Raw genomic sequence first — 14,771 nt, 5'->3', positions numbered from 1 at the left:
GACCACAGTCCAGGAGGGAGGGCTGGGAGTGCCCGGGCTCCTGGGCACCAAAATCAGTCGGAAAAGGGGTTCTGGAGATCCTTTTCCTCATTCTGGAGACGGGCACGAGCAGGAAGAGACTCGTCCCAACCTGCAGCGCCTCAGGGGCACAGCTTGATGTAGGTGACCGTGGAGCAGACCGAGAACAGGGGGAACACCTTCTCCTGGAAGGCCACGTTGAAGGTGAAGATGTGCTGCATGTTCTCGGCGTCGTAGAAGGAGACCTCCTCGCCCTCGTAGTCCAGGTAGACGCGGACGCGGCTGAGCTTGCGGCCGCCCAGGCACAAGGGCGTGCGCTGCGGCGACGTCACGGCCCAGTAGCGGCCCCCGTTCTGCTGCACGGCCCAGATGCCCTCCTCGGGCGAGAACTGGGTCAGCCCCTTCCTCCGGACGGATTCCTTGGCCACGCCGAAGGCCCAGCCGTCCGAGGGCCCCACCTCCACCTCCCAGTAGTGCCGCCCCGACTTGAAGCCCGTGGAGGCCAGAACGCGCGAGTTGGTGTCGAAGCGCTTGGGGTTGTCGGGCAGCTCCTGCTTCCTGCAGCCCATGCGGACGCTCTTGAGGTCGGCCGAGAGGATCAGCAGGTGGTTGGCAGAGTCGGGGTCCAGGGTCAGGTCCTCTGTTGGGGACAGACAGACGGCGGTCAGGGCTCAGCGAGGGTTTGGGCAGGGAAAAGCGCGGCTCAGTTTCTGGAGCTCAATAATCCCAGCCTGGAGCTCAATGATCCCAGCCTGGAGCTCAATAATCCCAGCCTGGAACTAAATAAACCTAGCCTGGAGCTCAATAATCCCAGCCTGGAGCTCAATAAACCCATCCTGGAGCTCAATGATCCCAGCCTGGAGCTCAATAATCCCAGCCTGGAACTCAGTAATCCCAGCCCAGCCCCAAAACCCCTACAGCCCACACAGACACCCCCATGAACACCCCAAATCCCTCAAGGGGGGTTTATCTCATGCAGCATCTGGTGAGAAATGGGGTGACAACAACACAAGGCCACCAGGAGAGAAGACAACGCCATAAAAGCACATGCAAATAATTTGCGGTTATCAGCAGCAAAGATGATCAAGAATGGTTTTTTCCACATAAATTGATTTTTTTTTATCTTGGTTTCCAGCTCATTCACACACACAGGCAGGCTCCGCACCCCCCTGGCATCGCAAATCTCAGAATTTTGATCCCCAAACCACCCCAAAAGCACCCAAATCCTTGTGGGAAGCCACGACCCGAGGGCGTATTTCCACCTGGAGTAGCCCAAAGCAAACACGCAAATGCAGCCTGGTCCCAACAGCTTTTTGTTTCCCCTTTTCCAAACTCAGAGGAAGTGACCTCAAATTGTGGTTGTAGTCAGCAAAGTCACCACGAATCCATGAGACACTTTGGGGGGAGTCTAAAATGGAGCAGGTGCAGCATCATAAAAGGCCTTTGTGCTCTCCAAAATTCACAGGTTTGGGTCAGGAACTGGCATAAAAAATTCGCAAAAGAAACACGGTGGAATTGAAAACCTCAGAGCGCTTTGTAAATGTGGGGAAAGCCAAAACAGGGACAGGCTGGGGTCGTTTTCCCTTCAAAACTTAAGCGCCAGGTTCCTCCCCAAAAAGTGGCCAAAAAAACCCTACATTTCCTGCATTTCCTGCATTTCCTGCATCTCCTGCATCAGAGACTGCAAATCCCACCAGCAAACCCATGGGGAAACAGGGTGGAACTCGCCGATTTCATCAATGCCCTTTTTTTCAAATCTTTTTTTTAATCTTTTTTTTTAATCTCTTTTTAAAAAATCTTTTTGTTGTTGTTGTTGTTATTGTTTTAAAGCACCTTTTAACAGGGTGTTTTCCTTCCTGGGGCATCTCCAGCGCCTGGAATTGTCAGGAATTGTCAGGATTTGGGTCTGAGGTTCAACCACAGCGAGTGACGCCTCTGCACATGCACCCACCCCCCTGGGCATGCAGCGAGGGGCCTTTGGCTTTTCCCGTGGTTTCTGGTGTTTTCTGCCAAATTTTGGCATTTCCGGAGGTGCCTGGGGATGCTCCTTGCGAGCAGAATCCTTGGAAAAGGTCCAGCCCGTGGGTTGTCCTCTCCTTTGAGGTCCCCAGGCTGGAGACCATAGGTTTAAAAGCAAAAAAAAAAAAGAGTTTTTTCTCCTGAAAATGCTGCTCTGGGCACCTTCGCACCAAGGGGGTGTGGATGGGGTTTGCCCCTCAAATTCATGACCTCTCCCATGAAAAGGAGTTAAATTCTTAATTAACTTTAAAAATTAGTTAAGTTCTGCTGGGATTTAATTTGAATTCCTAAATAACTTAAGGAATTAACCGAATTCTGCTGGGATTTAATTTGAATTCTTAAATAACTGAAGGAATTAACTGAATTCTGCTGGGATTTCATTTGAATTCTTAAATAACTTAAGGAATTAACCGAATTCTGCTGGGATTTAATCTGAATTCTTAAATAACTTAAGGAATTAACCGAATTCTGCTGGGATTTAATTTGAATTCTTAAATAACTTAAGGAATTAACCAAATTCTGCTGGGATTTAATTTGAATTCTTAAATAACTTAAGGAATTAACCGAATTCTGCTGGGATTTAACCCCTCTGAGGCCTCCATCCCAATTCCCTGGCGGAAGCAGGAGCCCAGCAGAGCAAGTTTGGCAAAGTTGTGGCTTGGAGTGGCTTTTTTGGTCTGAAATCTGTGGGTTTGTTAGGTGCAAACAGGCAGAGAGGACCTGGCTGAGCTGTCAGATCCCCGGCGTCAGTTACAAAAATCGGCTTTGGGCTCTGGAGCTGAGCAGGCAGGATCTGGAAATCATCGAGAGAGAAGAAATTAAGGAAAAAAAAAAAAAGAAAAAAAAAAGAAAGAAATCTAAAGTGTCTTTTCCTTTTTTTTTTTTTTTTCCTTTCTCCTTTCTTTTTTTTCCCCCTCTCTTTTGGCTTTGCAAAATACAACCACAATTCTGAGTCTTTGCTCTGGGCGCTATGTGTGAAAAATCTTTTTTTTTTTACCTTTTTCACCTCTTCCCAGCTCGTCCTGCAGGTTTTCTGAAAAGGAGAGAAGAGAGGGGCGTGAATGGGGACACAATTATTTGGTTTTTTCTCTCCTGGATTTGCCCTTTTCGGTGCATTTTGCATTTCCAACTCTCTCAGCGCCATCTAGTGGTGTCCTGCAAACCCGGGGCTTGGCTATCTTGAAATGAAATTATTCTTTATTTTTTATATTTTACTCATTTTTCTATTTTCATTTTATATATTATATTTTATATTTTTTATATTTTATATTTATAAATTTTATTTTTATTTTTTTATACTTTAATTTTTTATTCATAAATTTTTGGGGGTTTTTTTGTTTTGTTTTTGTTTTGTTGTTGTTTTTGTTTTTGTTTTTTGTTGTTGTTGTTTTGGGGGGTTTTTTTTTTGGTTTTTTGTTTTTTAATGTTTTATAATTTTATTTTTTTTTTCCGCCCACCTCGGAATTTCTTCAAGACCTTCTCCAGGACCACGGTTTTGAGGGAGAAGTTGCAGACGTGCATCTTCATGTCGGTGCAGACGGGGACGGGCTTCTGGCACTTCACCTCATCGCTCCTGCCCAGGGAAAGCAGGGGAACGAGGAAATTGTGGAAATTCCCCCATTTCCAGCCCCGTTTGCCACCCACGCTCCTCTCCCATCCCACCCCGAGCACCTCACTGGGATTTCATCCTCCTTGGGGTGAAAAAACCAGGATTTGGGTGTGGATTTCGGGGTGGTGGGGGGGATTTTTTGGCGTGATCCCCTCCCCACCTCCACCAGCTCCAATTCGATTTTAGGAATCGGTGGCGCCTGCGCTGGGGGAAATGAGTGTGAGCAAATGAGGGAATTTGGAGTTTTTGGTCTCAATCCTTGGAAAAAAAAACCCTGACAGGAAAAGCGCACGGTGAAAATCAGATTTTCAGGAATCTGGAGGAGATCCAGGGCTCGGAGAGAGCGGGAGGGGAAATTCCACAGGGGCGCCTGGACGGGGCAGCTTCAGGCAGGGCTGGAAACCCAAAGGCCGCGGGGAGAGCGGAATTCCTCACCTGCTGATGATGCCCGTCACGTCCTGGAAAGGAAAATAAAGAGAGATTGAGTCGAGAGAGCCTGAACGAGGGATGTGGGACGCCAGGCAGTAAATGCAGGAATAAAATGCAGTTTATTTTATATAAACCGGGGTTTATTGTACACAAAATGCAGTTTATTGTACACAAAATGCAGTTTATTGTACAAAAAATGCGCTTTATTGTACAAAACAAAGCGCTTTAATGTACACAAAATGCAGTGGAGGCAATTTAAGGTTCAAACACACTCAATAAAGTTATTTTCCCTCAGGCAGGGTAAATAAAGTGATTTTCCTTCAGGCAGGGTGGATCCTGGAGGGCAATTTAAGGTTCAAATGCGCTCAATAAAATAAAATTGCAACACCACAAACCAACACCATTAAAACCGAGCCATTATTTGCCTGTTCTGCCCTCAGAACACATTCCAGAGCCACCCCCAGGGGCTGAAAAAAGGACCCTGAAGCCAGCCCAGAGCTGCTTTCAAATAAACAATCGGCATTTTATTCCCAAGCTGCTTTTTAACCAAAAAAATGCCAATTGTTGTTCCCAAGCTGCTTTTTAAATAAAATGCCGATTGTTGTTCGTGGGGCGAATTCCCACCCACAGCCAAGCCCTGAAAACTTCTGCAAATATTGACAGTGCCCAGGAGGCAGCCTGGCAGGGAGTTTAACCCTGTGCAGGTCTGGGACAGCTCCCTGGGAAAATCCGGGAAAAACTCCGGGAAAACCTCTGGAGAATCACAGGGAAAAAACCGGGAAAAATCCCTGGAAAAACACAGGAAAAAAACCCGGAGAAACCTCTGGAAAAACACAGGGAAAAAATCGGGAAAAATCCCTGGAAAAACACAGGGAAAAAATCGGGAAAAATCCCTGGAAAAACACAGGAAAGAAATCGGGAAAAATCCCTGGAAAAACACAGGGAAAAAACACGGAGAAACCTCTGGAAAAACACAGGAGGAAAAAAAAAATCATTACAGTTGAAGAGAACATTATTTCCTCAGGCAGAGAGAGCCCGGGGCACTCAGGCACCTCCTTGCACCACCCACTCATTAAAGGCAGACTAAAAAAAGGACTTTTACCCCCAAAACGCCTTTGTAGGATCCATAAACACAAACCAAGGGCTTGGGGGTGCCAGAAGAGTCCAGAAAACTCTCTGGTTTTATTGTTTCATATTGTCTTAATCCAAATTGTCCAAATTATTATCACTCTAATTATATTATTATGACCATATTATTATGACCATCTAATTATATTTTTATGACCATTTCATTACTATTAAACTTTTAAAATTAAAAAAATTCAGAGAGGAAAAAAAATCATTAAAAGTTGAAGGGAATTCTGTTTCTTAGCCAGAGAGAGCTTGGGACGCTCAGACACCTCCTTGCACCGCCCACTTATTAAAGGCAGAATAAAAAAGGACTTTTACCCCCAAAATCATCCCTACAGGATCCATGAACACAAACTGAGGGCTTGGGGGTGCTAGGAAAGTTCCAGATGGGTTCATGGAGGAAAAAAAAAACAAATCATTGAAAGTTGCAGGGAATATTCTGTCCCTCAGGCAGAGAGAGCTTGGGGCACTCGGGCGCCTCCTTGCACCTTCCACTCATTAAAAGCAGGATAAAAAAAAGGACTTTTACCCCCAAAACAGCGCTGAAAAATGAGGAATGACCCAGAGCTGACGCCTCACCTTGAGGAACTCCAGCATGGGCTGCTGGATTTTCTCCTCCAGCTCGGCGATGAGCTTGTTGAGGAGCGTGATCTCCCTGGAGAGGTCGGTGATGTTCTCGTTCTGCCGCCGGGAGATGTTCTTCTCCATCTTCTCCAGCTGCCCCAGCAGGATGTGCTCCTGGTCGTGCAGGAACTGCCGCAGCCGCTCGAAGTCCGAGAGCAGCTTCTGCCGCTCGGCCTCGATGGTTTTCTGGGGCGAAAAACGGCAAAGAAAGGCAAAAAAGGGGTTTTCAGAAGAGAGGTCGGGAGGTGGGGCTGGGGCCTTCTTCAGGGAGGGGTGAGTGTGAAAAATGCAAATTAAATGGCTCTTCACAAATATTTACTGCATTTTGGCACAGATATCTACCGTATGTGTTTTTACACAGATATTTACTGCATGTGTTTTTACGCAGATATTTACTGTTTGTGTTTTTACACAGATATTTACTGCATGTGTTTTTACGCAGATATTTACTGTTTGTGTTTTTACACAGATATTTACTGCATGTGTTTTTACACAGATATTTACTGCATGTGTTTTTACACAGATATTTACTGCGTGTGTTTTGACGCAGATATTTACTGCGTGTGTTTTTACAGAGATATTTACTGCGTGTGTTTTTACACAGATATTTACTGCATGTGTTTTTACACAGATATTTACTGTTTGTGTTTTTACACAGATATTTACTGCATGTGTTTTTACACAGATATTTACTGCATGTGTTTTTACACAGATATTTACTGCGTGTGTTTTTATACAGATATTTACAGTTTATGTTTTTACACATGCATTTACTGTTTGTGTTTTGTTGCGTTGATTATTAGTGCCGTGTTAACATTTTAATCGTATGGTCAATGTAGTTTTGTGGTTAAAAGGCAACTTTTGTAGTTAAAACAGGAACTGTGTGTGGGGGATATTTTTTTTTTAAGAAAAGAATGAGGTACTGGCACCAGACGGGAGCCACAGGACACCGAAATATTTCAGAGAAAGAGAAATTATTGCTCCATTTTCAGGAAAAATGAACTTCTTCCCACCTTGCTCAGCCCTGAAAATGCCGTTTAGGATTAAGAGGAAGAAGCTGGCACTGACCAGGCAAAATCCTTTGTTTGAATAGAATTTATGCATCTCTAATGAGATGTATGAATATTCAACAGGCTGCTGCTTTTAAGGGTTAATCCTCTCTAAACACGCGTCCTTTTTCGGGCTTATTTTGCCCAGAAAGAGGCACCCTGACTGTCCATAACTCTCTGGTTTTATTGTTTCATATTGTCTTAATCCAAATTGTCCAAATTATTATCACTCTAATTATATTATTATTTTTATGACCATTTCATTACTATTAAACTTTTAAAATTTAAATAAAGAAATGATTGGCGTTTTTCACAGCGAGGAATCACAGGGGGGCGGAATTCCCGCACTAAAACCTTGGGAAGCAGCGTCAGGATCTCCCAAAAATCACTTTTCGTGGGGGAGGAATGGCCTGGGAGAGGAATTATTTTCATCGGGCCGGGTATTTTTTCCCTTCTGCCGCCACAGGGGTGATGTGCTGAGGAAGAGGAAGGGTGGAGCAGAGCCCCGGGGCCAGCCGAGATATTCCAGAGAATTCCGAGATGCTCCAGCCCGATTGCCGAGGGCTGCTGAGGCTCTGCCTGATGGTGGAGGGGCAGAGGGAGGAGAAAAATTCCCATTTCCTCTTTTTTGGGAGGCTCCAGACTTCCCCGCCGCCCCACCCCAGGACCCACCAGCAGCTCCTGGGTTTTTTTATCGTCGTTCACTTTGAACTCCAGCAGCTCCTGCCGCTCCTTCCTCAGGAAATCCAAGCGCGCATTGATTTTCTCCTGGCAACAACAACAACAACAAGATGATTTGCGGGTGTCGCTTTTCGTCCCTCTGCCCGCGGGGTTTGCTCTGTGCCGGGTGGGATGGGGAGGGAGGAAAACTCATCATGCGCCCGCCGGGAAATCCAGAACCTCCCCAAAAAACAGGAAAGAGGGAGGAAAACTCGGGATGCGCTCGCCGGGAAATCCAGAACCTCCAGAACCTCCCGAAAAAGCGGGAACGGAGGGAAACGCGGGATGCGCTCGCCTGGAAATCCCGAAATCCCCGCGGCGGCCCCCAGGACCACCAGAACCTCCCCAAAAAGCGGGATCGGAGCGTGCCAGGGGCAGGACGTGCCCTGCTCCCACCGGCAAAGGTCAGCCCGGCTTTAATCAGCTCGGCTCATCTCTGGACGCTCTCCAGCCCCCAGAGAGTGGCGGCTGTTTGTCTGTCAGTCGCGGCTGTTCGTCTGTCAGCCGCTCCCTCACCCGGCGAGGTGAATCCCGCCCGAAAACCCGGGCCAGGTGCGCGCACCCGGGCGGGACAGCTCTCCCAGATGTTTCTGGGAGACCGGGAAGCTCTCCCGGCTTTTTGGGGAGGCCGGGAAGCTCTCCCGGTTTTTTGGGGAGGCCGGGAAGCTCTCCCGGTTTTTTGGGGAGGCCGGGAAGCTCTCCCGGCTTTTTGGGGAGGCGAGGCAGAGCCGGGTGACAGCGCGGGGTGACAGCGCGGGGACAAGCGCGGCTCGCACGCACGGACGGACGGACGGACGGACGGACCTTGTACTCCTCGGAAGCCTCGTCCACGGGCACCACGGCGTGCGGGCGGTGCTCGCGGGACCTGTCGCACACCACGCAGATGCTCCTGCGGTCGTCCTTGCAGTAGAGCTTGAGCGCCTCGCGGTGCTTGGGGCACAGCCCGTCCTCCTCCGCTCCTTTCGCCCCGCGCTGCGCGAACTGGCTGATGATCTCGGACATGTTCGCCAGCTGCCGATTGGGGCGGAAATTTTTGCTCTGGAAAACCTCCCGGCACTGCGGGCACGGGAAATCCATCTCCAGGTCCTTCCAGCTCTTGACGATGCACGCCCGGCAGAAGTTGTGGCCGCACTCGATGGACACGGGGTCCTTGAAGAACTCCAGGCACACGGAGCAAGTGGCTTCGTCCTGGAGGTTGCCGGGCAGGAACACGGCGGCCATGGCCTCTCTCCTGCGGGGCAGGAAGGGTTTCAGCGCGGCGGGGAGGGCAGCGCTGGCGCCCGGCCCCGGGGGCGGCGCTCGGCCCGGAGCGCGGCCGCTGCCCGGGGTCCCTCCCGCGGTGTCCGGTTTCGCCCGCCCAGGCACCGGACCTGGCTCTGAGGGGCGCGAAGGAAAGCAGGGACGCTGCCCATAAATCCTGAGCTTCCTGCTGGCTTTTTTTTTTTTTTTTAAATTTATTTATTTTAAATTTTTTTTCTTTTTTTTTTTTCGGGGGTGGGGGGGGTGTTTTTGGATTTTGTTTTTTGGTTGGGTTTCTTTTTTTCAGCAAGGAGGCGGTAAGACGATCCACTTTTGGGATCCAAAAAAAAATCCCCAGAACCTTTTGGGGATCCCCTCCCGTTCGGGGGTGCCACCGGCTCTGCACGGACGGAGCTGATTTATGGCCCAGCCGCTGCCGAACCCGAGCCCTGGGGCCGGCGTGGAGCAGCTGCTCCAGGCTGAGCTCCAGGAACCATCTGAGCCCTCGTTAAAATCCAGTTTCGGCCCTGAAACTCCAGTTGGGGACTCAGATGACCTGGTTGAGCTCCAGGGCTCATCGGGGGCCATAAAAAGCAACAGGAGAAAGGGAATACACGAGGATGCAAAGTCCTTAGCGAGATCTGTGCATGAGTTTCCCAAATCCACAAAGATCAAGCTCGGGATTGGGGTCCTGCACCTCAAAATAAAATAGCCTTGGCCTTCCGGAAGTATTTTCTGCAGGTTTGGAGGCGGTGCATTAAGTGGGAATGATAATTAATTTTTAATTTTTTTTCCAGGGCTGGGGTTGTCCATAACATCGTGGTTTCCACTTTTTCACCGAGTTCTTGTCAGGGCAAACCGGGACAGGAGGGAGCGATGGTCACCCGGTTACTGAGGGGGTTCAAGTTACCACGGGCTGGGAAATGTGGGATCCTCTGGAGAGCAATTTGTCTTCTCCTAATGAGGACCTGAAATCAGACCCAGTGATCCATAAATTCTGATTGGAAAGCAGCCCTTGCTTATCCAAAACCTCCGAGTCGGGGTTTTGGACACATCTGGAGCTGTGGGGGGAGATAAATCCCAGTTCCAGAGGTTCTGCTGGAGGAATTAATGAGCAAAAATGGCCCTGGGATTGTCCTGCAGAGCATTGCCGCCTCTGAGCGTGTTTATCTGCCCCTTCTCATGTATTTATGTAATTTTACATTTTTATATATTTATATATATTTATATCACTCCCTGCGGAAGGGGAATTCACCCTCTCCCACCTCCCGTATATAATTTTATATTTGTGTATATTTATATATAAAAATATCACTCCCTATGGAAGGGGTATTCACTCTCTCCTACCTCCCGTATATAATTCTCTATTTGTATGCATTTATATATATTTATATCAGTATTTATATATATTTGTATCACTCCCTGTGGAAGGGGAATTCACCCTCTCCTACCTCCCGTATATAATTCTCTATTTGTATGCATTTATATATATCTATATCAGTATTTATATATATTTATATCACTCCCTGTGGAAGGGGAATTCACCCTCTCCTACCTCCCGTATATAATTCTATATTTGTATGCATTTTTATATATTTATATCAGTATTTATATATATTTATATCACTCCCTGTGGAAGGGGAATTCACCCTCTCCTACCTCCCGTATATAATTCTATATTTGTATGCATTTTTATATATTTATATCAGTATTTATATATATTTATATCACTCCCTGTGGAAGGGGAATTCACCCTCTCCCACCTCCCGTTTCTTTCGATCTGTAAATAAACACCGGAGGGACAGAGGGACAGATGGACAAGGGACAGAGGGACAGAGGGACAGAGGGACAGATGGACAAGGGACAGAGGGACAGATGGACAAGGGACAGAGGGACAGATGGACAGAGGCACAAGCGCATGCCCAGCCCTCCCCGTGTCCCGCGTACCTCGGAGCGGAGGCGCCGGGCCGGGGCTCCCTCCCGAACCGCCCCAGTCCCGGCGGGCTTTGGCCCGGCACGGCTCGGGACGCCGCCAGCTGCGCCGCCAGCCGGGTGGCAGCGGGGTCCCAGCGGGACGGGGTCCGCGGCAGCCCCGGGCAGCGGCGGAGGAGCCCGGCCGCGGCCGCCGCCGCCTCGGACATCGCTGGGGCTGCGGCTCCTCGGTGCCCCATTTGTCCCCTCCTGTCACCGCCGCCCCCTCCCGTGTCACTCACCATTCGCTGCCCTCCCCCATCGCTGCTATGCTGGGCACCCGCCGAGGTCTTTCCCTCCTCCTCCTCCTCTTCTTCCTCCTCCTTCCCGGTTCTGCTGCTCTGCCCCGTGCCAAAGTTCTCCGTGCCAAAGTTTCTCGCGTTTCCAGCGCCTCCCTCCACCTGTCCCCAAGGCCGGAGCTTCTCCGCGGGGCTTTTAACCCTTTTCAGGAACCTCATCGCTCCTTCCGAGGGGAAGGGGCAAAAGCTTTGCCTCCCTCTTCCCAAAAACGGTGAAAAAAAAAATATTAATCTCGCTGTGCAAACTTGGGGGCAAAAGGGCAGGAACGGCCCCTGTGGGGCGTGTCCCACCTGCCACAGGTGTGTTGGTCAGGTAGGAAGAGCTTGGGAGACCCGAAGCGACAGAAGGAGGGGGGAAATGAAATGTAAATGCATCCATAAATATATGGATTAATTGGTGGATATCCAAAAATATCCGTAAATACATGGATTAATTGATGGATATCCATAAATATATGGATTAATTGCTGGGTATCCAAAAATATCCGTAAATACATGGATTAATTGCTGGATATCCAAAAATTCCATACATCTATGGATTAATTAATACATATCCAAAAATATCCATAAATATATAGATTAATTAATAGATATCCAAAAATACCCATAAATATATGGATTAAATAATGTCTACTGGACACACGCACCCCCTTTATTTCCCTCGGCTCCGAGCTGATGCTCCTCTCCCAAAATTCCCAGCCCTGCCCCGGGGTTAAAATAAATAAAACCGCCAGGGGAAGCTCCTTGGCTCGCCCTTGGGCTCGGGTGTCGGGATCGTGTTCGGGGCCGCCTGCTGCTCCCAGAGCATCGGGAATGCCGGGCCTGGAGAGCTGGAAACAGGGACAGGAGCCAGATCCAGCCCTGCCAGTGCCGAGCCCGAGGGTTTATTTTAGAGCTGAGACTAAATCAGGATGCGCAGCGGGGCCCATTTGAGAGAGAAAATGTTAGCGTTTGTGTGGGGGGCCGGGTTTTTTTATGGGAATGTCTTTTCATAAGTGTTTGGGCATAAATAGTCGGCTTGGGAATCAATCAAAATGTTGGTAGATACTGGAAGGAAAGGAGAAGAAAACCAGAAATCAAATGTCGTGTGTTCCTGTAAGCCTCACTGTGGAAATTTAAAAAACAGTGTACACTAAATTTGGACTTTCACACTTTCTGCTCAACAGCTTCATCAGGTGAGACGGTTTTGCAGAAAATTTTTTCTGGTGGCACAGGTTTATTTCTTAGCTTGCACAGTCTCAGCGGGCATCAAGAAGCGAGGATGCTCGAAAGAGGCTCCATTTTTCTACTGAGAATAATTTCAAACTCAAGACAACATTCTTTAAAGAGTTGGGGCTAGAGTTAGGGTTAGGGTTTGGGTTTGGGTTTGGGTTAGAGTTAGGGTTTGGGTTTGGGTTTGGGTTTAGGGTCAGGGTTTGGGTTAGGGTTTGGGTTTGGGTTAGGGTTTGGGTTAGGATTTGGGTTTGGGTTTGGGTTCGGGTTTGGGTTTGGGTTTGGGTTAGGGTTTGGGTTAAGGTTTGGGTTTGGGTTAGGGTTTGGGTTTGGGTTAGGGTTTGGGTTAAGGTTTGGGTTTGGGTTAGGGTTTGGGTTAGGGTTAGGTTTTGGATTTGGGTTTGGGTTTGGGTTTGGGTTAGGGTTAGAGTTAGAGTTAGAGTTAGGGTTTGGGTTTGGGTTTAGGGTCAGGGTTTGGGTTAGGGTTTGGTTTTGGGTTTGGGTTTGGGTTAGGGTTTGGGTTAAGGTTTGGGTTTAGGGTTTGGGCTTGGGTTTGGGTTTGGATTAGGGTTAGTGTTTGGGTTAGGGTTTGGGTTAGGGTTAGGGTTTGGGTTAAGGTTTGGATTTGGGTTTGGGTTTGGGTTTGGGTTAAGGTTTGGGTTAGGGTTTGGGTTTGGGTTTGGGTTTGGGTTTGGGTTTGGGTTTGGGTTTGGGTTAGGGTTTGGGTTTAGGGTTTGGGCTTGGGTTTGGATTATGGTTAGTGTTTGGGTTAGGGTTTGGGTTTGGGTTAGGGTTTGGGTTTAGGGTTTGGGCTTGGGTTTGGATTAGGTTTCGGGTTTGGGTTTGGGTTTAGGATTTGGGTTAGGGTTTGGGTTTGGGTTTGGGTTAGGGTTAGGATGGGGAGCAGTGATATTCTGGAGAAAAAGTAGCCATCCAAGACGCAGACAAAAATCGAGTGTGATTTTCTTTGACAAATCTCATTCTCGAGGCCATTTTGCAGTGAACGAGCCCCATTTTTGCCGCTGCCGAGCCCAGCCCCGGGTCAGGTGCATTCGGGGCGTCCCGGAGCCACGGTCCCGTCGCGGGGCCCGTCAGTCCCGGCGCTCCTCGCCCCACTCCTCGTTGCACAGGTCGGTCTCGCAGCAGGCGTAGCGCGAGCTCAGGCGGGACTCGGCGTCCGACGCCCGCTCCCGGCCGCAGTTGAGGGCGGAGGTGCAGCCCTGCTGGTAGTAAAGCGTCATTTTACCTGCAGGGGGGGACGAGGAAAAACAAAAACCGTGAAAATCGGATTTTTGGGGTTTTGGGGAGGAAATGCACCCCCCCCTCCTCCCAAATTAAGCCACACTTTGGTTTAATTAAGAGGAAAGGAAAATCAGACAATAAAAGGAAAAAATCTCCATGATGCACCCACTGAGACAACTCCTGCCCCCTAGAGAGGGTCTGCCCTTGGCTTAAAAACGACTTTTTGAAAGTTTTTTGAACCTTTTTAACCTCTCTGACGGGGAGGAGAGGCTGGGGAAGAGGCCAAGGAGAAGCTCCCTGCAAACCAGGTGGATTTGGGTAAAAAAAAGGGAAAAAGATCAGATTTTGGTGAACAAGGGAAGGAGATGGTGGGGAAGAAGCTCAGGAGAAGCTCCCTGCAGGTTCTGCCTGCAAACCAGGTGGATTTGGGTAAATAAAAGGGAAAAAATCAGATTTCAGTGAACAAAGAGATAAAACAGGGGAAGGAGGGGATGGGAGAAGCCCAGGAGAACCTCCCTGAGGGGAAGGAGAGGGTGAGGATGAGGAGGAGGCCAAGGAGAAGCTCCCTGCAGGTTCTGCCTGCAAACCGGGTGGATTTGGGTAAATAAAAGGGAAAAAGATCAGGTTTTGGTGAACGGAGGGATCAAACAAGGGAAGGAGAGGACGGGGAAGAGGCCAAGGAGAAGCTCCCTGCAAACCGGGTGGATTTGGGTAAATAAAAGGGAAAAAGATCAGGTTTTGGTGAACGGAGGGATCAAACAAGGGAAGGAGAGGACGGGGAAGAGGCCAAGGAGAAGCTCCCTGCAAACCGGGTGGATTTGGGTAAACAAAAGGGACAAAGATCCGATTTGGGTGAACGGAGGGATCAAACAAGGGAAGGAGAGGGCGGGCACAGCCCGGGGGACGCACCCAGGGAGGTTTTGATCAGCGCGCACTTCTCCCGGCGCTCGCAGCTCGTCACGTTGGCGCCCCGCAGGCAGCCCATCAGGGGGATCTTGTACTTGCACAGGTGGCACCGCAGGGCCTCGGCTGCGGCAGAGGGGGAAAACGGGATGAATTTTGGGGGAAAAAACGGGCAGGATCCATTAAATCTGATTTCTTTTTCTCCTGCTCACCGGCTCCGAGACACAGGAGGAGGCTCAGCCCCAGCAGGAGCAGCTTCGTGGTGGGGAAGGTCCGGGGTTCCATTGGCTCCCTGGGGTGAGAAGG

General features: G+C 49.2%; 1 protein-coding gene across 1 annotated transcript in view; it reads right to left on the bottom strand.

Annotated features, from left to right (window-relative positions):
• Positions 1-8,952, bottom strand: part of TRIM7 (tripartite motif containing 7) — a 10,130-nt gene extending 1,178 nt beyond the window's left edge. The window contains exons 1-7 of the mRNA XM_071420179.1: positions 8,404-8,952; positions 7,552-7,647; positions 5,786-6,016; positions 4,082-4,104; positions 3,495-3,610; positions 3,035-3,070; positions 1-658 (exon numbers count right to left, since the gene is read on the bottom strand). The exon at positions 1-658 is cut by the window's left edge and continues 1,178 nt beyond it. Coding sequence (XP_071276280.1) covers positions 141-658; positions 3,035-3,070; positions 3,495-3,610; positions 4,082-4,104; positions 5,786-6,016; positions 7,552-7,647; positions 8,404-8,820 — 1,437 coding nt within the window. The 5' untranslated portion in view covers positions 8,821-8,952 and the 3' untranslated portion in view covers positions 1-140. The remainder of the gene's footprint in view (positions 659-3,034; positions 3,071-3,494; positions 3,611-4,081; positions 4,105-5,785; positions 6,017-7,551; positions 7,648-8,403) is intronic.
• Between the last annotated feature and the right edge of the window lie 5,819 nt (positions 8,953-14,771).

Source organism: Agelaius tricolor, unplaced genomic scaffold, assembly GCF_023055355.1.
Source record: "Agelaius tricolor isolate 1412-34295 unplaced genomic scaffold, bAgeTri1.0.p SCAF_127, whole genome shotgun sequence".
Classification (NCBI taxonomy): Eukaryota; Metazoa; Chordata; class Aves; order Passeriformes; family Icteridae; genus Agelaius; species Agelaius tricolor.
The sequence above is the reverse complement of the archived record's forward strand: the minus strand, read 5'-3'. Positions and strand labels throughout refer to the sequence as shown.